A 27,835-nucleotide genomic window follows, 5' to 3' on the forward strand; every position below is an offset into this window, starting at 1 on the left:
TTTACTGTTTGATGGCATGCAGTAGGACCTGGGGGATTCCATTCCAATCAGAAAGCTGGAGACTTTCAAAGCTGTTTCAAATTCTAGTGTGTGTGTCTGTGTGTGATGTTAAATGTACTTGTAATATATCTAAAAAAATCAGAATTTACCTTGCAGCAACTTTGAATGTCCCTGCTTTCTTATGCAATGAAATGAGAGCTGAATTGCCCGAGTCCTGTTCCATGTCATTAGGCTAGAATTCATGCTGGAGAGTATCAATGCAATAGCAACTTCTAGCGACTGTCCATTCACACTTATGGAGAGAGTGAAATTGTGACAGGTATTTTTAAAAACTGTTCTGAACATTTAATTTGTGTATGGGAGCCTGTACATACAGTCACACATGCCATTGCTCAGATATACATTGCTTTTATATATATATATATATATTTTTTTTCCTGTGGTATCTAGATAGCAAATATTGAACTATGTAAGACACTATAACTAATCACCTTATACTGTGAGGTTACGAATGCATCCTGCCAGGTGCAAGTGCCTTCAACTCTCATTGACCTTGTTGGAAATAAGCATTCAGGAGCCTACAGAAATCATATGGGGGGGGGGGGGAGGAATCTCACCCAAGAAAAATACAACAGGCCAAGCTGACTCATTCTCAGTGTAACTCCACTGAAGTGGTTAGTTATACCCAGGGACTGATTTGGCCTCCTGAGTTTACCTGCATGCTCCTTTAAAGACATTCCCAGACCATGAGGTCCATTGACACTTTTGTTTTAAATCAACAATTCTGAAACTGCCCCCACAGGCACACAGGTTATGCAGCAGTAGCATGTATTGTACCAGTCAGCCAGCCTGCCTAGCTTTTACAAGCCAGGTTGCATAATGCATACTGTCTACTTCTCACCAGAAGTCTCTGCTTCCGCTTGCAAAATGTTCAGTCCAAAAAGTCAAACAGGGCTGGAAATGACTTAGTAGAATGCACATGCCCCATTAAAGATGTCAGAAACCTTTCACGAGGCACTGCAATGTCTAATGAATGATTTAGCCAAGTCACATGACTGAAGATTCACCTATTTTAAAAAAATGCACCTGTTAAAAAGTTTCACACTGTAAAATAGTTGAGGGAGGAGGGGGAAGGAATATGCTCCCCTGCCCCCAGCCCAAGAGGGGAGCATAGAGCAACAGATCTGGTGGTGGGTAGTATCGTTCAGAAAAGCCAGTGCTGCGGGTTGAGTAAGTTCTCCAAGGGGACTAATTGGTGGGAAGGCTGCTCAACGTGGCATCATCATCCCCCCTTAGCCTGTGGGAGCTCTCTGAGCAAGTCAAAACAATGGAGGTCAGCATGAAATTGTACCAGTTCCCCAGTCATGCTCTGGAAGCCCAATGCCTTATCATGAAAGTAGCCCAGGCAGCCACGGTACCAGTGCTTCGTGAAGAGCTAGAAGAAAGTTGGGAGAGACACAGAGACGTGTGGAGATGCAGGCTCACCACACACATGGCCCATGGAGGAGCTCCCAAAAATTGTGGAGATGGGTTGGGTTTGAGGGGCTCAAACTTCTGCTGTAACTGAGAGCAGAATTTGATCCCTGTCTTGTCCGTCTCTGTTAAGCACTAAGCAGTTCATAGTGCCACGTAAACAACAACACTCAGCTTACTAACAGTAAAAGAATTTCAGAGTACTAGGAACAGAGTTTTCTAATCACTTTTTAAAAAATATAATAGTATCCCCTTTAAAAAAAATACTAACCTCTACTTGACTGGGGGTGATGGGGCATATTAGTTAATCTTTCTAGATATTACAGTAGGGCCCCAAATGTGCTAGACACTTTACGAAAATATAGGTGATGCTGAATCTGCTACAACATAAGGCAGCTCTCAATGGGTTGCTCTGCAGCCCAGAGTGACCAAAGTACATGGCATTCCAGCTATCCTTCAAGCCGCCCCTCCCACCTTATGTGTGGGGCTGGGCAGGAAGGGGGACCCAGAGCTACTGTCCGGGGGTATTTCTCTGGAGCCAGCTAAGTTGGCTTTGCAGCCTCTTTGTCACTGAACAGAACAGGGCTGCAGGACTCAGGCCTGTGTAAAGAAATATATTCAAGTACAATGAAAAAAAAACATTACTGCAGAATTAAGGTTGCAAGATCAGGGAATAAAAAGTCAGATTCCAAGCATTCAAGTAGTTCCTGCAACCTTAACTCAGCCCTCCCATATCTTAATAGTCTGCACTAATTCCATAACATTAAGGTTCACATTTAACAAGGGAAAGAGGGAGAGGGCTGGGAATTTTTTAAAATTTTTAAATTTGGGTTCTTACACCTTAATCTGCATTTAGGGACTTGAGTAAAAGTGGCTTGATTTCCAGAAGAGCTGAGCTCCCCCAGCTTCTCATAGTATCTGCTCCTTTGAATACCAGGCTACATTTATTTCGGTCCCTTTGGCCTGGTCTACACTGGGGGGGGGAGGGAAGGAAATCGATTTAAGATACGCAACTTCAGCTACGAGAATAGCGTAGCTGAAGTCGACATATCTTAGATCGATTTACTTCACGTCCTCGTGGTGCAGGATCGACGGCCGCCGCTCCCCCGTCAACTCCGCTTCCGCCTCTCACCCTGGTGGAGTTCTGGAGTCGACAGGGAGCGCATTCGTGGATCGATTTATTGTGTCATCGATCCCCGATAGATCGATCACTACCCGCCGATCTGGCAGGTAGCATAGACATACCCTTAATGTGCATTTAGATTCCTAAACTGAGTTTAGGCCATAAATACACAACAGTAATGCTGGCTGATTTAATACTGCCAGAGCGATCTTAGTTTTCAGACTGTCCTGATTTCTGGGCATGGAACTTTGGACCACAAGGTACTTAAGTGCTTATGTCTGTGGGTTGGGTGCCCACATCCTAATTTTGGCTATACTCTGATCCACAAAACTGCTGCTGAACGTTCCTGCCTGCCTCTGGGTATGCACACTGCTGCCTCCCTCAAGGTGTCCGGACACGTGTCTCCCACCTAAGCCCCAGAGTGATTCACAAATCAGGGGAAGACAAGCATTTGGCCAACTAAATTACATGGGGGCGCAATCCGGGGGGAGGCAGCGGCAGCAGCAGCAACCACCTTATAACTTTTAGTCCATCACTACAGCACTTGCCTAGGATATGGAAGACCCAAGTACAATTCTCCCCTCTCTGTCAGCAGGGGAGAAGAGATGGGGAAGACTCATCTTCAAATCCTAAGAGAGGGCTCTAACTACTGGGATCTGAGATAGTCTGATCTGAGGCTCCCTCAATCTCTCCTGTTGAAGCTGCTGTACTCTGGATAAATAATGAAAGAATGAGTAGAGCAGGGACACTGGAGCCAGAGTCTCCCACCTTCAAGCCCTAACCACTGGACTACAGACCCATTCCCATTTTCTCTCTGTCTAGTCCAATGACTATTTAAGTATTTATCCACAGTGGAACAGTCATTGGGCCAGAGAGAGCACGCATGGGAATGACTCTGGAGTCCAGTGTTTAGGGCAAGTTTGAAGATTCAAAGTTCAGCTGTTTTGAGTTTTACACACCCACACAAAAATGGTTTGTTTTTACCCTCTCCTAAATCCAAAACACTGGATGGGATTTTGATCAAACTTTATTAAAAAACAAACAAACAAAAAATCTTCCAAGAATTTCAGCCCAAAAGGTAAAAAGTTCCCACAAAAAACACAGGAGTAAGAAAACAATGCATTAGAGTAATTTATACTAGTATACCAATATCATTACACCAGTGCAAACTTTCCCTCCTAATGCCAGTTCAGGCTAGAAAGCTGATCAACTGACCAGTCAACTGACTTATTATCTGACTACCATTAAATATTCCAGAAAGAATGCCCTGATGTAGGCCCAACGTACCTTTTTGATTGTCATCTGTTAGCAAGCCTACTTAAAACTCTTGATCACTTACTTTACTACATGCTAATGCCACCTGTTGGAGGAAAAGGGCAAACTAATTAAAAGTTGAGCCTCTTGATTGGCTAGAATCTTCTAGAACCAATATTGTATGTATCTCTATCCTTATGTGTAAACAGGCCATCAATGTACATGGCAATTTACAACGCACGAAGCACAGCCATTAAGCTACTTGAATGTCTACCTAGAAAACGTGGAAAAAGTCATTTTAAAATCTTTTATAGTTGCTCTGTGTTTGTTTTATTTAATTTCAATTTTTTCTTTTGTAACTGTTCAATCTTGAGTAATGTTCACATTTAAATGCTAACCTAACATTGCTAAAAAAGGTAATAATAATTATTCCTTCATTTTTTATAACTTCATTTCATTGTGTTTTGCATTTTTCTGAGTTAAAACAACTCAGTTAAGTAACTTGTTTTTTTGCAATTACATGTAAGTATCTAAAGTTAAGCCTGTTTGAGACCATAAAGTCTTATCTGTCTTTGGTACTGTTGTTACTATCTTAATAAATTAGTGCTATAAAATATGTCTATATCTGACAGTATTTGACAATATCTGACCAGTCAATTGGCAAATTATTTTTGGACCGGTCAAATGCCCAACTCTGGTCCTATCTACACTGATACTACTTTGCAACGTTAGCTACAGCAAGATCCTATCAGTATCACTAGAAAAGTGATAGCTTGCAAGTGCTATTCATCTAAAGAACTCAAGATGCTTTACAAGAACTAATTTACTCTCACAAAACCCCTGCTCAAGTAGGAAGGTAAATATTATCCTCTTTTTACAGACGGGGAAACTGAGGCCAGAGAAGGTAAGGCCCAAATTTGCACAATTATCAATTTTGAGTGCTCAACTTGAGACAATTTGGACCTTGTTTTCAAAAGCACTGGGCATCTGCAACGCCAGCTGAAGTCAGTGAGAACTGTGGTGGCTCAGCCTTTCCGAAAAAATTAGGCTCCACGGCTAGCATCCATGAAGGGACTTAGCCATTGCAACACTGAGTATCACGGTCCCTAACTTTTAAGCACCAAGAAAAATCACAGGAACAACACTCAGATCCACAAAGCCAAGCTAAGCACCCAGGCTCACTACACAGTGAATGTGGAGAGACATGCACCACACAATGGGATCCACAAGAGCCAGGACACTAGGTGCTGAACTGCCTAAACTACCTAATGGGAGATGCTGATGATAGGGGTGTGTGGTAAGCCTGCCTCTCTCTGAGATAGGCACCTCCCAGATGGATGCCGTAAGCACTGGACTGCAGAGTCATTCTCCCCTCTCCCTCTGGCTGGGAGAGTCAGTCATTGGCCCAGACAGTGAGAGAATGGCTCTGCAGTCCAGTAGTTTATTTATCTGCAGTGGGACAGCTTCAAAATGAGAGACTGAGGGAGCCCCACAACAGAATATCCCAGAGCACCTCTCCTGAGATGAGGAGACCCCTGTTCAAGTCCTGTCGCCCCGTCTAGAAGAGAGGTGGGAATTGAACCTGAGTCTCCCACATCCCAGGCAAGTGCTCTAAGCCAGTGGTCCCCAACGCGGTGCCTGCGGGTGCCATGGGGCCCGCCGGGGCATCTATGTGCGCCCGCCTACTGACAAGGGAGCGCCCTGCCGCTGGACAAGCAGCTGCCGAAATGACACCAAGAAGTGGCAACATCAAGAAGCATCGCTGCCAAAATGCCACCGAGAAGCAGTGTCATCAAGAGGCGGTGCCGCCAAAATGCTACCGAGAAGCAGCGGAATTTCGGCAGTGATGCTTCTTGGTGGCAACCCGTCTTGGCGTTGCCACTTCTCAGTGGCATTTCGGCAGCTGCTTGTCTGGCGGCCATGCTCCTCGGCAGGCGCCTGCCACACTGAAAGGTTGGGGACCACTGCTCTAAGCACTGGGCTAAAAGTTAGGAGGAGGACGGCAGTGCCACCACCTCCTTCTCCAGACTGTTTTTAAATGGGCCCCAATCCATTAGGTGGCCTCTGAGCATGCCTGCTAGATTGGGCCCCACAGGCAACTTAGGCAGCTGAATGCCTGTATTCTCCTGTATGAGAGGGGTAGCCATGTTAGTCTGGATCTGTAAAAAGCGACAAAGAGTCCTGTGGCACCTTATAGACTAACAGACGTATTGGAGCATAAGCTTTCATGCGTAAATACCCACTTCGTCAGACGCATGCTTTCACCCACGAAAGCTCATGCTCCAATACGTCTGTTAGTCTATAAGGTGCCACAGGACTCTGTGTCGCTCTATTCTCCTGGTCTATGAAACATTTGGGTGTTTAGGCAGGAGATAGCGCCTGGACACCTAGAGAAAGACACCAATGTACATGCCCAGAGGCAGAAACACAGGCTCTGGGAAAAAACTTAGGCACCGAACGAGTTTAGCCACCTAAGAGTTTATCAGCAGTTTTGTAGACTTGGGCACATAAGTACTCCCAAAGTGCCTCAAATTAGGCACCCAGTGTTGCTAGCCATTACTAAAGAGGTCTACCCAGTTGGTTTTCATAAGTGTACAGACTGAGTCAGTGTCAGAGCAAAGAATAAAAACCAGCAGTGCTGACTCCTAGTGCCCAGCTCTCGTCAGTAGGCAGCACTCCCATCCTATATGCCGGTTTGGGCTGCAAAATGAAAATTGACAGCTGCTTGAGAACAAGACACAGAGCAGAAATGTCCACATCTTAGAGAATCCCAGTATGATCAGGGCCTACAGGTACTGGGTAAAATACTGGGTTCAAAAAAGTCAATGGCAAAACCCCATTGATGTCAGTAGGGTCAGGATTTTACCCATTGGGTATTGATAGGGCCAGACAGTATGGTGCTTTGTGTGAAGGTCTGTTTTAGAGTAACACTTAAAGGAACTTCCTAGAGTGGGGAGTAAGAGGCACCAACAAATAAACTTGAATGGACATAAACATCAAGAATTTTAGGGGCACCAGAATGGGAATCAAGGGGCTTGGCATCTATTTCCTATTCTGCCACTGACACGCTGTGTGATCTTGGACTGGCTGTTTCCCATCTCTGTACATCAGTTTCCCTATCCAAAAATTCCTGATGGCAGCAGGTACATAGTCCTCTGGGTTGGCAACTAAGATGAGGTCTTCTCTCTTAGAACTTCACAATCCACCACTTTGGAGTATGGACATCTCATTCATTCATGTATAGTCATCACAAATGGAAGCGATATGAGGGGCCTGCTGTTCACATCCAAAAATCATGCACAACAACTATCAAACACTGGAAACAAAGCTATCCTTGTTTCAGCTGAATATTCATTGTTAAAGCGACCCCAGAATAGTTAGCATGCAGCCTCATATAATAAGCAGAGTCGTCATCTTAACTGCCACTCCACGTAATGGAGGATAATCAATACATGGCTTTCTTAGGAGTACAGGAAAGTGCATTGCACACTTCCCACCTTCAGGAGAATGGGGTCTTATCACAAGTTATATGGGCTTAGATTAATTATGTTTCACCATTTATGATATGTGGCTCTGATCAGTTCTATATATCTCATGTTCTACTCAATCTATCATATTTTCCTTGATCATTTAAAATGCTGGGTAGTGTTCTAAAAAACACCAACCCCAAACGTAAGCCCAAATGAACTTTGTGGTGTTTAAAATCCAAACACTAACTTTGCAAATAGCACATCTCTCATCTATTTTCCAAGCACCCCCCTATACTTGGGGTGTCTGAAACCCAGAGCTGGACCTCAATTTTGCAACTTAAGCCTATCTCCAGAAGAGCTGCCGGAAATAAAGTTTACAGAATCTCATCAGCCCTGCTGCAACTGCATGTATCAAGGTTTCTTTTAGACGATGAGTACTTGGGCCAGAAAGAGAGGCAACATTGGAATTACTGGTCCCCCTCAGAAGTAGCAGCCTTTCCTCTGGGGCAGTAATTCTTCCCACACACCCTGCAGCCCAGAGGCATCTAAAGAGTAACTCCTTGGGATACGTGTGCAGGATCTTCACACAGTCCCAGTTTGGGTTTGTAGAAACCCCCCCAGAGCCACAAGCACCCCGTTGACGGAGAGGAAAGCCCCACGCAGAAGCCCTAACGATGCACTAAAACCAATCCTCCACTCCCCCAACTCTCAGTTTAATGCATTTCAAACTCCCAGCAATTCGTGATTAAAGGAACAAAAGTTGCCTGGACAGAGCCATGGCGGAAAAGGGGGCGGGAAGAGGGAGTCAGGGCCTTAGGGTGGGGGTGGGAGAGATGGGGCTCCCAGTGTGTTGGGGAGGGGCGGGCCCCAGGGGCTGGAGAAGGAGCAGTAGCCGGTACTCACACATCGAAGTGCGGATGGAGGAGGTAGTGGTGCAGCTCAGACATCAGCCAGGAGGAGGGTCCCGTTCACACAGCAGCAACAAAGAGCCACACTCCAGCCCCCTCCCCCAACACCAGCAGCTGCTGCTGCCGCCGCTGCCGAGCCCGGGGTCCCTCCCCAGCCCTGGCAGTAGCAGGCACCGGGTTACCCGGGTGGGCGGCCTGGCTCCGGCTCCCCACCCCGCGGGGAGACTCGCCTAGCACCTACCCACCCTGCCAGCACCCACCAGGGCCAAACGGGCGGGTGCAGCCACCTGCCCAGCCGGGCCACGCTGCAGGGGGTCGGGGTTCAGCAGCTCCCCGGGGAGCAGCGGGGAGGGAGGGAGGGGGCGGGAGAACCTAGCCCAGCCCCCCCCACGCTCCTTCTCTCGCCACCTTTCCCCGCGCTCGCCGGCTCCCTCTTCCCCCCTCAGCTGCGGCGGCGGCGGCGGCTGCTCCCCAGGAGAGACGTGGCAGTGAGGGCTGATGCTCTCATCACAGGGCGACAGCAGCGGCCAGCCCAGGAAGGGAAAGGGGGGGGTGGCTGCCAGGGAGGGGAGCCATGTTGGTAGTGGCAAAGCCTGCTGTGGGGCGGCGCCCTCCCGGTCCCCTCCCTTAGGCACACAGGACTGGCCTTTGGTGCCCGCTCTGCCCCCCCCCAGTAGGGGGACCTGGAAAGCCACAGCAGGAGCTCAGCTCTCACTTGGGGAGAGGCAGTTTCCCAGCCCTCCGCCTTGTGAAGAGCCTCCCAAAGGCAGCTGATCTCTAGCTGGACACTGATTTTTTAAACAGACAAACAAACTTTGTGTTGTTCAATCGCTGCCCTGGCCCTCTACAGCCACCCACGCAGCCAGGACTGGCTTTCAGGATCTACGAAAACCTGCCAGGATTGCCAAGGCCAAGTACTCGGATCAAGCACCAGGCACCGTAATGCCTTCTGAGTTTGGCTTATAAATTATGAGATTGAAAAACAATAATCCATGCTGGGTTCTTTTTCTTTGCCTGCTGGTTTTGGAGCCTTCAGGCTGCGTTCAGTTCACGTTTTTCAAGCTTCTCTCTGCAACCATGAAGGTTAGAAACTTGTTTTTAAATGAAAGCTGAGATTCTTGTGTGATTCTGTGACTCCAGGAGTTGGAGCTTTACAAAATACACCAATTATCCTGACACTTGCAATGCCGTTGTGAGAGTTGGCAACATTAAAACCATGCCACGGGTCCCTCAATTTTTAGGAGGAGGCCAGATAATTTCATGTCCGGAGGCTGGGATAGTGCTGCTCAAGCTGCTGTTGGCTAGTGTGCACTCACTCTCACCTGGCTGCTTGCACTTAGGCCCCTCCCCCAGATTTAGAGGAGGAGCCACTGGACATAGTGAATGCAGCAGACAACAAATAAGGCAGGGATAGGCATGAGGGTCACAGGGTCAAAAACAGGTTGCCAGAGGAGGACACCAAGCAGAGAATCCGGGACTACGTCCACTGCTCCTCAAAGGTGGCCAAAGAGCCAGTGGATGCAGCCCAGAGGAACTCTACCTGGAGACGTAAACTACAGGAGGAGCGGAAATAGGCCCCACAGTCACAGAGTGCCTCCCCATCCAGCATCCTCCTGGTATGGTGGACGGCCATCTTGGCCAGCGCTAGATGGATGTTGATAAGGAGGTCTCACCTGGGGCCACAGATGGGGTGTGGGTAAATGAGGAGGTGTGGGGAAAAGTGCAGTCAGAACCTAAGGAGAAGATTCTGGAGGAACCAGAAAAGGGGCTGCAACCTGGAACTCTCGATGTAAATGTACATCCAAGTCTCCCTCACACCACAGAAGGAGCAGGTGTCAGGGAGGGGAATGAACTGCACCACGTACACGCCCATTCTCATGGCTCCACGAAGGAGCCACCAACTAATATCCCTGGCGGGCCAGGGAACCTAGATGTAATGCAGACAGACCCATCGGGGTCTGCTTGCAGTTGAGCAGGCTCCTCTGCTGAGTTGTCAGAGTGCGCTCTGGCAGCACAATAACATAAGAGGTAATGTGGTTTAATGGCCTAGACAGGCAACTAAGAGGAAGGGAGTCTGGAGTGCAAATCCCAGCTCTGGCACTGAGAGTACATCTATATAAGAAATGCTACAGCTGCACTACTTTAGTCCCTCCCCTGCCTTCGCCCACACTAGGGGGGACCTGGAAAGCTACAGCAGGACCTCAGCTGTCACTTGGGAAAAGGCAGTTTCCCAGCCCTCCTCCTTGTGAAGAACCTCCCAAAGGCACCTCCTCCATCTGCACTTCGATGTATGTGTACCAGCTACTGCTCCTAAAGTTATTGACTGGGTACATGTCACCTCAGGACGAAATGCAGAGACAAAATTTCTCGATCCTTTAAATGACTGCTTCTTGAAGCAGCTGGTGCAGGAACCCACAAGGGGAGAGGCAATTCTCGATTTAGTCCTGAGTGGAGTGCAGGATCAGGTCCAAGAGGTAACTATAACAGGACCGCTTGGAAATAGTGACTATAATATAATAACATTTAACATTTCGGTAATGGGAAGAGCACCTCAGCAGCCCAACACTGTGGCATTTAATTTCAGAAAGGGGAACTATGCAAAAATGAGGAGGTTAGTTAGAAATTAAAAGGTACAGTGACTAGAGTGAAATGCAAGCTGCATGGACACTTTTCAAAGATACCATAATAGGGGCCCAACTTAAATGTATACCCCAAATTAAAAAACACAGTAAAAGAACTAAAAAAGAGCCACTGTGGCTTAACAATCACGTAAAAGAAGCAGTGAGAGATAAAAAGGCATCTTTTAAAAAGTGGAAGTCAAATCCTAGTGAGGTAAATTGAAAGGAGCATAAACACTGCCAAATTAAGTGTAAAAATGTACCGTATATTCCGGCGTATAAGACGACTTTCTATATTAAAAAACAACCCCCCAAAATCGGAAGTCGTCTTATACGCCGGGTATAACAGCGGGCGGCTGGGCTTTAAAAGGCTCTGAGCTCCCCGCCGCAGCGGGCAGCCCGGAGCCTTCCGACTCCCCGCCGCGGCTGGGATTTAAAAGGCTCTGGGCTCCCCGCCGCAGCGGGCAGCCCAGAGCCCTCTGATTCCCGGCCGCGGCTGGGATTTAAAAGGCTCTGGGCTCCCCGCCGCAGTGGGCAGCCCAGAGCCCTCTGATTCCCGGCCGCGGCTGGGATTTAAAAGGCTCTGGGCTCCCCGCCGCGGCGGGCAGCCCGGAGCCTTCTGACTCCCGGCCGCGGCTGGGATTTAAAAGACTCTGTGCTGCCCGCCGCGGCGGGCAGCCCGGAGCCTTCTGACTCCCCGCCGCGGCTGGGATTTAAAAGGCTCTGGGCTCCCCGCCACAGCGGGCAGCCCAGAGCCCTCTGATTCCCGGCCGCGGCTGGGATTTAAAAGGCTCTGGGCTCCCCGCCGCAGTGGGCAGCCCAGAGCCCTCTGATTCCCGGCCGCGGCTGGGATTTAAAAGGCTTTGGGCTCCCCCCCTCGGAAGGGGGGGTCGTCTTATAGGGCGAGTATAGGCCAAAACTTATATTTTAACTGTAAAATTAGGGGGTCGTCTTATACGCCCCGTCGCCCTATACGCCGGAAAATACGGTAATAAGAAAAGCCCAAAAGGAGTTTGAAGAAAAGCTAGCCAAAAACTCCAAAGGTAATTGTGACGTTATTGATATAATCTGGGACCATATAGAACATGGTTGCAACTAAGGTCCTGTAGTGGCACCAAATCTTATGTAAAGGGGGTCATATAAGGTGTCTAAGACCAAGTATGGGTTGCTGGTTATGATTATGCTGTCTGTATGCATGTATCATTTTTTAGTGGAAGTTATGAATATTGGCTCTATACTGTCTGTACTTCAAAATTATGCTATGCTTCTGGATGACATCCCAGACAAGTTGGTGTTAGCTCTGCCTAGCCCGCTTAATGTCCCATTAAGGACTATCAGCTATACAATTGACCCATTGAGAGAAGGCAGATACGCCTTGTAACTCAGCAAAGTATGCAGGAACTTGCCCATGTGACTACAGACTCCATTTTGCTGTAAGTTTCCACAGTAAGAACAAAGAAGTGTTCTTACACCTGGAAAAGATATAAAAGGCTGATGCCTCATCTCCATCTGGTCTTCAATCCTGCTTCTTACCTCTGGAGGGACTTTGCTACAAACTGAAGCTCTGAACAAAGGACTGATGACCCATCCCAGCGGGGGATGTACTCCAGAGACTTGATTTGAGCCTGCAGTTTACTCCATCACTGCTACAAGCCTGAACTAAGAACTTTGCCATTACTGTATGTAATTGATTCCATTTAACCAGTTCTAGCTCTCATCTATATCTTTTTCCTTTTATGAAGAAACCTTTAGATTTTAGATTCTAAAGGATTGGCAACAGCCTGATTTGTGGGTAAGATCTGATTTGTATATTGACCTGGGTCTGGGGCTTGATTCTTTGGGATCGAGAGAACCTTTTTCCTTTATTGGGGTGTTGGTTTTCATAACCATTCATCCCCAGGACGAGTGGCACTGGTGGTGGTACTGGGAAACTGGAGTGTCTAAGGGAGTTGCTTGTGTGACTTGTGGTTAGCCAGTGGGGTGAGACCAAAGTCCTCTTTGTCTGGCTGGTTTGGTTTGCCTTAGAGGTGGAAAAACCCCAGCCTTGGGCTGTAACTGCCCTGTTTAAGCAATTGGTCCTGAATTGGCACTCTCAGTTGGGTCCCGCCAGAACCGCATTGTCACAGTAATAATAAAATGTTTTTTAAGTACATCAGAAGCAGGAAGTCTGCTAAATAACCAGTGGGGTCCCTGGATGATCAAGATGAAAAAGGAGCACTTAAAGATGATAAAGCCATTGGGGAGAAACTAAATGAATTCTTTGCTTCAGTCTTCATGGCTGAGGATGTTAGGGAGATTCCCAAACCTGAGCTGTCCCTTGTAGGTGACAAATCTGAGGAATTGTCACAGATTGAAATGTCATTAGAGGAGGTTTTGGAATTAATTGATAAACTTAACAATAACAATAACAAGTAACCAGGACCAGATGGCATTCACCCAAGAGTTCTGAAAGAACTCAAATATGAAATTGCAGAACTATTCACTATGGTATGTAACCTGTCCTTTAAATCAGCTTCTGTACCCAATGACTGGAAGATAGCTAATGTAACCCCAATACACCTCTACCTCAATATAATGCTGTTCTCGGGAGCCAAAAAATCTTACTGTGTCATAGGTGAAACCGCGTTATATCGAATTTGCTTTGATCTGCCGGAGTGTGTAACCCTGCCTCCCCAGAGCACTACTTTACCACGTTATAGCCGAATTCATGTTATATTGGATCGTGTTATATCGGGGTAGAGGTGTATTTAAAAAGGGCTCTAGAGATGATCCCGGCAATTACAGACTGGTAAGTCTAACATCAGTGCCAGGCAAATTAGTTGAAACAATAGTAAAGAATAAAATTGTCAGACACATAGAAGAACATAAATTGTTGGGCAAAAGTCAACATGGTTTCTGTAAAAGGAAATCATGTCTTACTAATCTATTAGAGTTCTTTGAAGGGGTCAACAAACGTGGACAAAGGGGATCCAGTGGACATAGTGTACTTAGATTTCCAGAAAGTCTTTGACAAGGTCCCTCACCAAAGGCTCTTACGTAAATTAAGCTGTCATGGGATAAGAGGGAAGATCCTTTCATGGACTGAGAACTGGTTAAAACACAGGGAACAAAGGGTAGGAATAAATGGTAAATTTTCAGAATGGAGAGGGGTAACTAGTGATGTTCCCCAAGGGTCAGCCCTAGGACCAATCCTGTTCAACTTATTCATAAATGATCTGGAGAAAGGAGTAAACAGTGAAGTGGCAAAGTTTGCAGATGATCCTAAACTACTCAAGATAGTTAAGACCAAAGCAGACTGTGAAGAACTTCAAAAAGATCTCACAAAACTAGGTGATTGGGCAACAAAATGGCAAACTAAATTTAATGTGGATAAATGTAAAGTAATGCACATTGGAAAAAATAACCCCAACTATACATACAATATAACGGGGGCTAATTTAGCTACAACTAATCAGGAAAGAGATCTTGGGGTTCTCTGAAGACGTCCATGCAGTGTGCAGTGGCAGTCAAAAAAGCAAACAGGATGTTAGGAATCATTAAAAAAGAGAAAAAGAATAAGATGGAGAATATCTTATTGCACTTATATAAATCCATGGTACGCCCACATCTTGAATACTGCATACAGATGTGGTCTCCTCATCTCAAAAAAGATATACTGGCATTAGAAAAGGTTCAGAGAAGGGCAACTAAAATGATTAGGGGTTTGGAACGGGTCCCATATACGACGAGATTAAAGAGGCTAGGAATTTTCAGCTTGGAAAAGAGGAGACTAAGGGGGGTATGAAAATTCTTCTTCACACAGCGCACAGTCAACCTGTGGAACTCCTTGCCTGAGGAGGTTGTGAAGGCTAGGACTATAACAGCGTTTAAAAGAGAACTGGATAAATTCATGGAGGTTAAATCCATTAATGGCTATTAGCCAGGGTGGGTAAGGAATGGTGTCCCTAGCCTCTGTTTGTGAGAGGGTGGAGATGGATGGCAGGAGAGAGATCACTTGATCATTGCCTGTTAGGTTCACTCCCTCTGGGGCACCTGGCATTGGTCACTGTTGGCAGACAAGATACTGGGCTGGATGGACCTTTGGTCTGATCCAGTATTGCCAGTCTTATGTTCTTATGTTTTTATGTAGTACAGAGTAGATATTCACTACAGCAATGGAGGGGTTCTTCCATCACTGTAGTAAATCCACCTCTCTGAGAGAGGGGTCAAAGAAAGAATGCTTCCATGAACCTAGCAGTATCTATACCAGGGCCTAGCTCATCTTAATTACATTGCACAGGGTGTGAAATTTTTCACAGCCCTGAGCAATATAATTAAACCAACCTTTGTAGTGCAGACCAGCCCTGAATCCCTCTGTGCATTTTGGCCCTGGCAGGTTTGCACATGCTGGACAGAGAATGGGAAGGACAGAGGGTTATGTACACGCTTGCTGGGAGAGTTATCACGCCTTCTGAGGCATGAATGGCAAAAGAGGAAGCGGGATCAGGCTTGTGCTTGCCTCACAACAGTTACAAATAGATCACAAAATTTTTCACTGAGAGTCAATTTCAGCTCTCATGTGAGTGGAAGCAACTCCAGTGGTGCCACTTCCACCAACCTTTCTGCTGTCTACATATTTAACTCCCCCCTTTCCTCCTCTGCTTCAGTCAAACTGCATGGCTTACCACCAGTATGGTGTTTTCTGGAAGGTCACCAGTGCATTGTAGTTTTCTCAGGAAATCAGTGGTGTCATGGAGATAGCTGGGAGTGCTGGTGGCATAGGGTCTGAGTAGAGAGTCCACGTATCCGGACAGTCCTTCAATGAGAGTGCCAATGCCAGAGATGATGGGGTGTCCAGGATTTCCGGGTTTGTGGATCTTGGGTAGTAGATAGAATAACCCCGGTCAGGGCTCTAAGGGTATGTTGATTTGTTCCTGTGTTAGCTCAGGATTAAACAAAGACTGTGAATGGCTATCCAGCTACAAAAGCAGTTTCTCCTCCCTTGGCATTCACACCTCAACAGCTAGAAGAGGGCCTCATCCTCCCTGACTGAACTAACCTCGTTATCTCTAGCCTGATTGTTGCTTGCATCTTTATACCTGCCTCTGGAAATTTCCACTACATGCATCCAATGAAGTGGGTATTCACTCACGAAAACTCATGCTCCAATACGTTTGTTAGTCTATAAGGTGCTACAGAACTCTTTGCCGCTTATAAAGGTGTGTGGTTCCAGATGAAACAGGACAGGAGTAATACCCTGACACTAAGAAAGAAACATTGAGGTTAACTATCCTATAGTTTGCATTCTAACCCCTGGTTTTCACATGCACGAAAACCTTTAACTCTTTGGGCTGAAATTTAGCTGGCCTAGTATCTGCTTGCTGGTGATTTTTTTTTTTTGTTAAGTTTGCATACAACCTCTCACTTGTTATTTTTTAATTTCACACTCCCACCCAACTTGTCCCACTGAAAAATAATTCAAACCACACTTTTTAAAGACAGGGTTACCTTACAGTAGAATTCATCTTTTTTCCTCCGTTCTCTTCCTCTTGCTGTGTCCCAGCACCATGAGATGAAACAAGGCAATATCACCACCTAGCAGCCTATGTCCTGGTTATACATCCATTGTCGCAACACCTGTCACCATCAAATAAGCCACATAATGTTCCTCCTCCGTCCTCAGCACCACTGGCTCAGGAGAAATCAGACTCATTGCTGGACTGGCTGGTAGTCAATGATTAATAAAGAAGCTGGCAGAGTTTAAGGATTAGCACATTTGACAATGACATTTCTTCCATGTTTAGTAGCTGATCTTTTGTCTGTGGTATAAGACTCCCCATAGCCAACCACTCTCGCCTGCTAAGTGACATGGGGCTCGCACTGTTTCTAGTTCCTGATGAGCATGGTGCCTTGAACTTTTTTAGGGAACTTTATTCTTGTCACCCTGCGAGGGGTGAGGATCTAGAGCCCAGGCTCCAGCCTGAGACTGAACGTCTACACTTCAGTTAAACAGCCCTGGAGTCCAAGCCCTCCAAGCCCAAATCAGCTGGCACGGGCCAGTCGCAGGTGTTTAATTGCAATGTAGACATACCCTAATACTTGAACTCAGGGAGCCTGTCCTTGCAGGATCCATAAATTGGAGGGGCAGCATTATTCCAGCTGGATCCAGTTCGCATGTTCCATGGATCTCTCAACAACCTTGTCCCAGAGTCCTGGCACTAGATTCCCTTTCATGTGCATCAGCTGGAAATAGTTCTGTTTGGCAGATGGTTTGTTAAGGGCTTTACTTTATGAATTTGCCACAGTGGCCCCTGTCATAACCTGGACTGTCCCTGGTGAGTGACCCATGCCTGATCCACTCTGCACCTCTCCCCCTCTATCCTTGCTTTACCGTTATAGACCTGGCCTGGAGCTAAGATTGGCTGTGGTCTCACTGGTCCCCACTTTGCCCAGGTCTGTCCCTGCGCCCTGACCCCGTGGTCTCCCTCCTCCTTCTCTGCTCTGCCAACCCCTCAAGATCTTGTGGACTGGTTCCTCTCTGCCAGTTTGTCAGCCTCTTGGAGGGATTCACACCAAATCCTTCATGACACCTCTCAGGAGAGCTCAAAAGGTCATGTGTCCCTCATTTCCCCATGGTGTCAGCCTGTACCATGCTCAAATCATGGGGAAAAAATAGGGGGGCCCAGGGTTGCCAGGCATCTGGTTTTTGACCAAAACACCTGGTTGAAAAGGGACCCTGGCAGCTCAGATCAGCACTGCTGACTGGGCCATTAAAAGTCCGGTTGGTGGTGCAGCGGGGCCAAGGCAGGCTCCATACCTGCCCTGGCTCTGCACAGCTCCCCAGAAGCTAATGGCATGTCCCTGCGGCCCCTAGGTGCAGGTGCGATTAGGGAAGCTCCATATGCTGCTCCCAGCACCTGCTCCGCAGCTTCCATTGGCCGGGAACTGCGGCCAATGGGAACTGTGGGGGTGGACCCTGCAGGTACAGGCAGCATGCACTGCACAGAGCCGCATGGCTGCGCCTCTGCCTAAGGGCCAGACATGCCGGCCACTTCCAGCAGCAGCACAGAGCCAGGGCAGGCAGGGAGGCTGCCTTATCCCCACTGCACCACCAACCGGGAGCCACCTGAGGTAAGCACCACCTGCCCAGAACCCACACTCCGAACCCTCTGCCCCAGGTCGGAACCCTCTCCTGCACCCCAAATCCCTAATCTCCAGCCTGACCCCAGAGCCTGCATCCCCAGCCAGCGCCCTCATCCCCTCCCACACCCCAACCCAACCCCCTGCCCAAGAGCAGAGCCCTCTCCAGCACCCTGAGCCCCTCATTTCTGGACCCACCCTGGAGACCACACCCCCATCTGGAGCCCTCACCCCCTCCTACGTCACTACCCCAGCCCAGTGAAAGTGAGTGAAGATCAGGGAGAGTGAGCAATGGAGGGAGGGGGGCTGGAATGAGTGGGGACAGGGCCTCAGAGAAGGGGCATGGCAGGGGGTTGGGCAAGGGTGTTTGGTTTTGTGCTATTAGAAAGTTGGCATCCCTAGTGGGGCCATGAATGTCAGGTGACTTGCTTTGATTTGAAATGGTAGTGAGAAGGAAGGGCTCATAAGACAAAAGTGAGGTAGCCCCTAAAAGTAGTAAGGGGGCTCAGCCACCAGTATTCAAGCACTAGGCCTGCCTCAGCTCCACCCATTTATTAAAACATTTCCCCCTTTGTGCCCTTAGTTTCACCAGCCTCTTCTGGGAGCAGCCACTGACTGGCGAATACCATCTCATCTCTGGCTGCAGACTCTGTGGCGTTAGTCTCTGAAGCAGAGACTCTGTGTTGCCCAGTAATGATGACTATATATAAAAACTCCTCACACTAGAATCTTTCCCAACAAATTTTATTGCACCAAATCCTCAGTATAAAATCCAAAATGGGGCCAATTATTCTGCAAAATTTGAAGTCTTCAGGCGACGAAACTGTTCTTAGCCACAGCCATAAAGCAAGCAGGGCTGAGGTACTGCCAATGCTCGAGGCCTTTGCAATGAGAGGAAGCTGTTGTGCGATCCTAGAAGATGAATCTGCTCAATGCAGCAGATGAAGGCAAAATCCCTCCAAAGTCTGCACCAACCTGACTTGGAGAAAAATTCCTCCCTGACCCCAAATTTGATGGTCAGTTTAACTCTGAGCATGCATCTAAGCTCATAGGATTTACTCTTCCTTCCTCAGACCATTGCTATACCTGGGCTGATGTCCTGCCTTCAGCTCTGGCCAAGTTTTGATGCCCTGAAGGGTGTACATACCACCTCCCTGATTTCATCTGGTCAATTCTATCCAATTGTGAATTAGGGGGATTCCTTCCTGATCTCTGCTAGAGAACAGCTGAAGCCTGACACTTGCATAACATAAGAATATCCATACTGGGTCAGGACCAAAGGTCCATCCAGCCCAGTATCCTGTCTACCGACAGTGGCCAATGCCAGGTTCCCCAGGGGGAATGAACAGAACAGATAATCATCAAGTGATCCTTTCCCTGTTGCTCATTCCCAGCTTCTGGCAAACAGAGGCTAGGGACATCATCCCTGCCCATCCTGGCTAATAGTCATGGATGGACCTATCCTCCATTAATTTAACTAGTTCTTTTTTGAACCCTGTTATAATCTTGGCCTTCACAATATCTTCTGGCAAAGAATTCCACAGGATGACTGTGCATTGTGTGAATTACTTCCTTTTGTTTGTTTTAAATCTGCTGCCTATTAATTTCATTGGGTGACCCCTAGTTCGTGTGTTATGTGAAGGGGTAAATAACACTTCCTTATTTACTTTCTCCACACCAGTCATGATTTTATAGACCTCTACCATAGCCCTCCTTAGTCATCTCTTTTCCAAGCTGAAAAGTCCCAGTTTTATTAATCTCTCCTCATACAGAAGCCGTTCCATACCTCTAATAATTTTTGTTGCCCTTTTCTGAACCTTTTCCAATACCAATATATCTTTTTTGAGATGGGGCAATCACATCTGCATGCAGTATTCAAGATGTGAGTGTACCATGAATTTATATAGAGGCAATATGATATTTTCTGTCTTATTATCTATCCCTTTCTTAATGATGCCCAATATTCTGTTTGCTTTTTTGACTGCCGCTGCACATTGACTGGATGTTTTCAGAGAACTATCCACAATGACTCCAAGATCTCTTTCTTGAGTGGTAACAGCTAATTAAGACACCATCATTTTATATGTGTAGTTGGGACTATGTTTTGCAATGTGCATTACTTTGTACTTAGTACATTCTCCTTATTATCTTAGCAAAATAGATACAAATGTAAAAAAGGTGGAAGCAAAAAAGAGGTTTGGAAGTGAGGAATGCTGGAAGGTGTTTATCTCCTTTCCATGACACGGAAGTAAGGGATGTGGGACAGGGTTATGGTTGTATTTCCATCTGTAGCACTGTACATATCTTTACAAACCACAGACAAGTCTCGCCCTTGCCCCAAAGGGTTTACAGTTTAAAGAAGACATGACAAACAACACATACACACACTGTCAGCGTCTCTGCCAGCTGTGGCTGCAGGGCAGGCTTTTGGAGCTGCCCTGAGAGTCCCATGAATTTTATTGGTGGGCTCCATTTTCCTGCTGTAGCACTTTTTCTGTATGTATAGGTTCAAGATTCTTATGTACTGTGAGACCTATGGAAAAAGTTTCTTTATTATAGCAAAAATATTGACATTTGCTGATCCTTCTCTTATCTCAGCCTGACCTCACAATGACAGGGGTATGAGAGAGAGTAAATTATGGAAATGTGGTGTCATTCCCAGTGTGACACCCCAGTGTTACCATTGTTACCAACTCTTAAAACTAGGACTGCAGCTAGCCAATGAGTGTGCATTGCTGCATTGCGACTGATATTTCTCCCCAGTACATCACTGGCATCTGTCTATTCCCTTACCAAGCTCCCATCCGACTTGAGTCCCTGTTCATCTGTGTCCCACCTACAGTCTTCAAAGGACTGAATTTCCTAGACTCAAAACACAAATGGGGAAAAACCAAACAAACCCTCGGGTCATTTTATTATTTACAATAAAATATTCAAGTATTTAACTAAGATGCTTTGCAAGTATTAAAAAACGGCAAACGGATCAGGACCAGAAGAGCAATGCATCAAGAGACAAATGAAAAGACAAGACAAGAGACAGATAGGAAACAGACTTTGTGAAAAGAAGATAAAAATAGAAATAATAGGGAAAGGAGAGAAAATGTTTAATAACTTTGTATGGGGACTAGCTCATATCCTCTAGTGCCTCCCGCTTGTCATTTGTGCTAAAACCTTATCTCACCTGTTCTTTAATTTCTGCACTGATGGTACCTCCCCTTGCTAGTTTAATACAGTAATCAATTGCATTTAATGCTAGTACATTTCCCTTAATGTCTGGGTTGACAGCTACAGATTTGTGTATGTCCAGGGATCATATCCAGCCTTCTCCTTTGGAGTATGATGCAGCGGGTGCTATACTTCAGCAGGGCCAAATTCAGAGGGATGGGTGTTGAGTGCAGTGGGTATTGGGAGTACACACTGCTGGACTGTGAGGAGGGAGGAGTGGGATGCTGCGGGTAGAGAGTGGAGCCCAGAGGTTGATAAGAGTATATTGGCGGTGTGTGTGTGTGTGTGTGTGGGGCGCATCAGAAAGAGTTTTGCGACAGCGGCTGCAGGGGAGGGCGGGCGCGGAGCTGCTTGGTTTGAAGAGCTAGTATCGCCTGGAGCGTGTCTGCTTGGCGCTCCATAACTGTTAAGAGCCGCTCTGTGGCTTCTTTCTGGTGTGCCATCTCGCTGTCCCACCACTCCTTCAATTCCTTTTTCTCAGTGGTGGAGTGCATCATAACCTCATGCATAAAGTCCACCTTAGTTCTTCTTGGACGCGTTCTAATTCTTCGCAACCGTTCTGCCGCCGATAAGGGCTGGCCTCCCAAGGTCATCTCTGTGAAGTTTAAATGCAACATTTTACAGAAGTAGTATTGTTTGCAACATAGACAACACCCTGTTTCAGTGCTTTAAAAGACTGCCAGTACCCACATACCTGACACTAAGTGGCTAACCCCAGGCAAGCACACAGAAGCCTCAAGACCCCCAAAATGGTGAGTAGCCTCAGGGGCAGGGTAAATCACTCATCCCAGACCCTGCTGCACACTGGGCACATGGCTCTTGGGCACTTGGGAAGAGCCAGCACTGTAGGGGGAGCCTGATAATCATTCCTGTCCCCTCACTTTCCACAGGAGGTGACCATTTTGGAAGATATCTCGCAGCTGAGGGTGAGCAGGGAATCAAGGGAGAGTTGATACCAGACACCTCTGTGTTCTTGGGGAACCAAGGTGCAGTATCCAGCCTGACTCATGAAAGACACCTCCCTCTCCCCCCGCCACCAGCCTCTGCTTAAACCAAAACCCATCAGAGGAAAAAACTTGCAGAGAGCAGTGAAGGGTGTTGGGAGACACACCTAGACCCCTCCTGACAAGGGTGACAAGATTAAGACATCTCAATTTGCATACAGAATGGAGAACAGAGAACCGCAATGAACTCTGGGACCAGAAAAAGCAGAGAAGCACTGTATCATGGGAATCTCTGCTCCAGGTGCTAATAAACCTATGTCTGTGCACACCCAGCTCAGCAATTATCAGACCAATTCTAGTAATGAATCCTTGACTGATATCCAAAATACTGAGGCAGCCTGGTTGCATTGTGAGCTCCCTGGAAGAAAACACCACCCATAGCCAAGAGTGATCAGCTCCTATTGTCTAGCCTAAAGAAAACACTTGAATCATTAGCTTACCTATAAACAAATCTAGTGTTTTCCCTTCAACCATTGTAATTTCTCTACAAAAATCCCCACTCACCCTCCAGTCAGTGTTCTGATGCTTAGATCCAAACTATGCATCAGTTCCACTGGGACTCCATATTCTCCTGACTGATCGTGCTGGGGACTATGCCTGTCTCCTGCCCTCAGGACCCTCAGCTACCACCATCATCTGGGAACCCCGACCAGTTCAAGCTTCAGGGAGTGGTGAGATCCCCTTCTTTTTTTCGCTCTCTCTCTTTCTCTCTCTTTGTTTTCCTTTCTACCTTAGGTATTAACCTTTAATAATGTATGTTATGTTGGTTTAGCCCTCCTTGTGTAGTTATCACTATTATTCAATAAATAACTTGTATGGTTAAGTTGGTTGCTTCTCTCTCTCTTGATGAACTTTACTCTTTTGTGTTTTTAGCTTCCCCCATTCACTCTACAGCAACGCTTCTTTCACCTAAGCTAAAGATCCCTGCAGCGCCCAAAATACTGTGGGGTTTGCTCATCGAGTAGGTTACTGCCAGTACAATTGTGTTGTGAGAGTGGGGATAGGGACGTGCTGAATCTGGGATGCATAAGGGTAACAGCTTGAAAGTGCTGCTTGACCCAGTCCATGGAGCCCAGGGGCATATAAGGAGAGACAGCTTGAAAGTGCTGCTTCCTCCAGCCCAGTGAGTCCAAAGACATATAAGGGGTCAGCTTGACAGTGCTGATTGACCTGATCTGCTCAGACTTGCTCTGTTAATGTATGTGTGGGTGTGTTCATCCGGTTCTGGGGCTGGAGTAACCCAGCCCTAGGGAACCTAGGTCCTGCAGGTTAGCTCCATTGGGAGGGGACTTGCAGAAGGGAGAAGTAGAGCTCCATATGAAAACACAAGTGACAGAAGCAGTGCATTGATAGGATTACAGAATCCCCTTCCCCAGAAAAGTAACCCGAATAAATGAGCATACTCCAAAGTAATGGGCAAATCTGGTAACAGGGTCTTCTCCAAGCCTGCGGCTTTCGCCCTGGCCCCCATGCGGCTAGCCTGTGTACAGCTATGCTTCCCCCCCCGTGATGGCACAGTGGCATGGGAAAGTTACCGTTAATGGGGCAAGAAACAAAGCAGCTCTGCTGAGGAATCTGTGGGAGCAGATTGCCCGGTATCTCCATGAGAGTTTCCTGGAGATCATAGAATCATAGACTTTAAGGTCAGAAGGGACCATTATGATCATCTAGTCTGGCCTCCTACACAACGCAGGCCACAGAATCTCACCCATCCACTCCTGTATCAAACCTGTGTCTGAACCACTGAAGTCCTCAAATCATGGTTTAAAGACTTCAAGGTGCAGAGAATCTTCCAGCAAGTGACCCGTGCCCCATGCTGCAGAGGAAGGCGAAAAACCCCCAGGGCCTCTGCCAATCTGCCCTGGAGGAAAATTCCTTCCCGACCCCAAATATGGCGATCAGCTAAACCCTGAGCATGTGGGCAAGACTCACCAGCCAGACACCCAGGAAAGAATTCTCTGTAGTAACTCAGATGCCACCCCATCTAATATCCCATCACAAGCCATTGGGCATATTTACCGCTAGTAGTCAAAGACGAATTAATTGCCAAAATTAGGCTATCCCGTTAAACCATCCCCTCCATAAACTTGTCAAGCTTAGTCTTGAAGCCAGATATGTCTTTTGCCCCCACTACTCCCCTTGGAAGGCTGTTCCAGAACTTCACTCCTCTGATGGTTAGAAACCTTCGTCTAATTTCAAGTCTAAACTTCCTGATGGCCAGTTTATATCCATTTGTTCTTGTGTCCACATTGGTACTAAGCTTAAATAATTCCTCTCCCTCCCTGGTATTTATTCCTCTGATATATTTATAGAGAGCAATCATATCTCCCCTCAGCCTCCTTTTGGTTAGGCTAAAAAAGCCAAGCTCTTTGAGTCTCCTTTCATAAGACAGGTTTTCCATTCCTCTGATCATCCTAGTAGCCCTTCTCTGAACCTGTTCCAGTTTGAATTCATCCTTCTTAAACAGGGGAGACCAGAATTGCACACAGTATTCCAGATGAGGTCTCACCAGTGCCTTGTATAATGGTACTAACACCTCCTTATCTCTACTGGAAATACCTCACCTGATGCATCCCAAGACCGCATTAGCTTTTTTCATGGCCATATCACATTGGCGGCTTATAGTCATCCTGTGATCAACCAATACTCTGAGGTCCTTCTCTGTTTTTTATTTCTCTGTTACTTCCAACTGATGCCTCCCCAGCGTAAAACAATAGTTCTTGTTATTAATTCCTAAATGCATGATCTTGCACTTTTCACTATTAAATTGCGTCCTATTACTCCACTTTACAAGGTCATCCAGATCTTCCTGTATGATATCCCAGTCCTTCTCTGTATTGGCAATATCTCCCAGCTTTGTGTCATCCGCAAACTTTATTAGCACATTCCCACTTTTTGTGCCATGGTCAGTAATAAAAAGATTAAATAAGATTGGTCCCAAAACCGATCCCTGAGGAACTCCACTAGTAACCTCCCTCCAGCCTGACAATTCACCTTTCAGTATGACCCGTTGTAGTCTCCCCTTTAACCAGTTCCTTATCCATGTTTCAATTTTCATATTGATCCCCATCTTTTCCAATTTAGCTAATAATTCTGTGATGTTACAGTCTATATGATTTTATAAAAATATGCTAATGAGTGAATATAATGTAACTGAAATATGCTTCATGCAAAAGGTCTCTTGTAAGGTATCATTACAAAGCTTATAATCTACTGAGTGTAATCATCCTATTTGTATAAAGGTAACACCCTTGTGTATGAAACTAGAAATATGAAATATAACTCTGAGGGCCTATTGTAATTATGCAAAGTGTGGGCCATTAATGGTGGTTTGGAATCTTGATGACTCACATTAACCAGGACAATTATCTGCAGATGGGTGTGTTTTACCTGTAAGTCTTCCTGTATACGTGTGTGCTGGCAAATGGGCAATGAAGTCTTGCAGAGACATGTGATCATGTCACCTGAACTGGAATCCACCTGTAACCTGGTGTCTTTCCATTGAGAAGGAGGGGGTGGGAACTCAGAGAGGGACAAAGGATTCCCGCCTTATGCAAAAGATATATAAAGAGGTGGAACAGAACAAAGAGTGAGAGGAGCCATCATGAAGAATCCCCTAGCTACCACCTGAGCTGGAACAAGAGCTGTACCAGGGGAAAGAATTGTGCCCAGGCCTGGAAGGTGTCTAGTCTGAGGAAAAAACATACTGGAGCATCTCTAAGGGTGAGATTATCTGTATTCAGTTTGATTAGACATAGATTTGCGTGTTTTATTTTATTTTGCTTGGTGACTTACTTTGTTCTGTCTCTTACTACTTGGAACCACTTAAATCCTACTTTCTGTATTTAATAAAATCACTTTTTACTTATGAATTAACTCAGGGTATGTGTTAATACCTGGGGGAGCAAACAGCCGTGAATATCTCTCTATCTGTGTTATAGAGGGAGAACAATTTATGAGTTTACCCTGTATAAGCTGTATACAGGGTAAAACGGATTTATTTGGGTTTAGACCCCATTGGGAGTTGGGCATCTGAAAGACAGGAACACTTCTGTTAGCTGCTTTCAGGTAAACCTGCATGTAGCTATTGGGTTCCAGGAAGTGGGCAGGCAGAAGCCCGCCCAATGCTAAAGGATCCCCTCCCAGCCTAAGGGGAGGATCTACAGGACCTCAGAACCCCACTGATTTCGGGGGACAACTAATAAAAGAACAGGGACAGGAGTGCGGTCAAAGGGTCATAAGAAGGGAGCCTGACGGGGACACCGAGCAGAGAACCCCAGACAGCGCCCACTGCTCCTCGAAGGCGTCAAGGGAGCCAGCGGACGCCACCCAGAGGAACTCCGCTCGGAGACGTGAATGGACTAAGAACCGGAAACAAGCCCCACAGTCAAAGGAGATCAGATTGGTTTGGCATGATCTACCTTTTATAAAACCATGTTGTATTTTGTCCGAATTACCATTGACCTCAATGTCCTTGACTACTTTTTCTTTCAAAAATTTTTCCAAGACTTTGCATACTACAGATGTCAAACTGACAGGCCTGTGGTTTCCTGGATCACTTTTTTTCCCTTTCTTAAAGATAGGAACTATGTTAGCAATTCTCTAGTCATACAGTACAACCCCTGAGTTTACAGATTCATTAAAAATTCTTGCTAATGGGCTTGCAATTTCATGTGCTAGTTCCTTTAATATTCTTGGATGAAGATTATCTGGGCCCCCTGATTTCATCCCATTAAGTTATTTGAGTTTGGCTTCTACCTTGGATGTGGTAATATGTACCTCTATATCCTCATTCCTATTTGTCATCCTACCATTATCCCTAAGCTCATCATTAGCCTCATTAAAGACTGAGGCAAAGTATTTGTTTAGATGTTGGGCCATGCCTAGATTATCCTTAACCTCCACTCCATCCTCAGTGTTTAGTGGTCCCACTTCTTCTTTCTTTGTTTTCTTCTTATGTATAGGGATATAGAACCTTTTACTATTGGTTTTAACTCCCTTTGCAAGGTCCAACTCTACATGGCCTTTGGCCTTTCTCACTTTATCCCTACATGTTCTGACCTCAATAGGGTAGCTTTCCTTGCTGATTCCTCCCATCTTCCACCCCTTGTAGGCTTTCTGCTTTTTCTTAATCACCTCTCTGAGATGCTTGGTCCACAACTCCTGCCTATGAATTTTTTCCCCTTTTTTGGGATGCAGGCTTCTGATAGTTTCTGCAACTTTGACTTGAAGTAATTCCAGACTTCCTCCACCCTTAGATCCCCAACTTCTTCAGTCCAATCCACTTCCCTAACTAATTTCCTTAATTCTTTAAAGTTAGCCCTTTTGAAATAAAAAACCCTAGTCACAGATCTATTTTTGTTATCCTTCCCATTTAGTTTAAACTGAATTAGCTCATGATCGCTCAAACCAAGGTTGTCCCCTACAACCATTTCTTCTATGAGGTCCTCACTACTCACCAAAACCAAATCTAAAATGGCATCCCCTCTTGTTGGTTCAGCAACTACTTGGTGAAGGAATCCATCAGCTATCGCATCTAGGAAAATCTGAGCCCTATTATTATCACTAGCGCTTGTCCTTCAGTCTGTATCTGGGAAGTTAGTCTCCCATGATCACACAATTCTCATTAGTATTTACTTCA

The 27,835-nt window shown here is 46.3% G+C and overlaps 1 protein-coding gene across 4 annotated transcripts in view; it reads right to left on the reverse strand.

The window, feature by feature from the left end:
• The window catches only part of TMEM39A (transmembrane protein 39A), a 28,587-nt gene extending 19,051 nt beyond the window's left edge, over nt 1–9,536 (reverse strand). Inside the window, exon 1 of one of the 4 annotated variants that reach the window (XM_045001213.1) lies at nt 9,449–9,536. In XM_045001213.1, coding sequence (XP_044857148.1) covers nt 9,449–9,490 — 42 coding nt within the window. In that variant the 5' untranslated portion in view covers nt 9,491–9,536. Of the gene's footprint in view, nt 1–8,223; nt 8,456–8,488; nt 8,564–8,636; nt 8,654–9,448 lie in introns of those variants that run through there. The other 3 variants (XM_045001216.1, XM_045001215.1, XM_045001214.1) reach the window with 3 other exon arrangements.
• Nucleotides 9,537–27,835: the final 18,299 nt, after the last annotated feature.

The sequence above is a fragment of the Mauremys mutica genome, chromosome 1 (assembly GCF_020497125.1).
Source record: "Mauremys mutica isolate MM-2020 ecotype Southern chromosome 1, ASM2049712v1, whole genome shotgun sequence".
Taxonomy (NCBI): Eukaryota; Metazoa; Chordata; order Testudines; family Geoemydidae; genus Mauremys; species Mauremys mutica.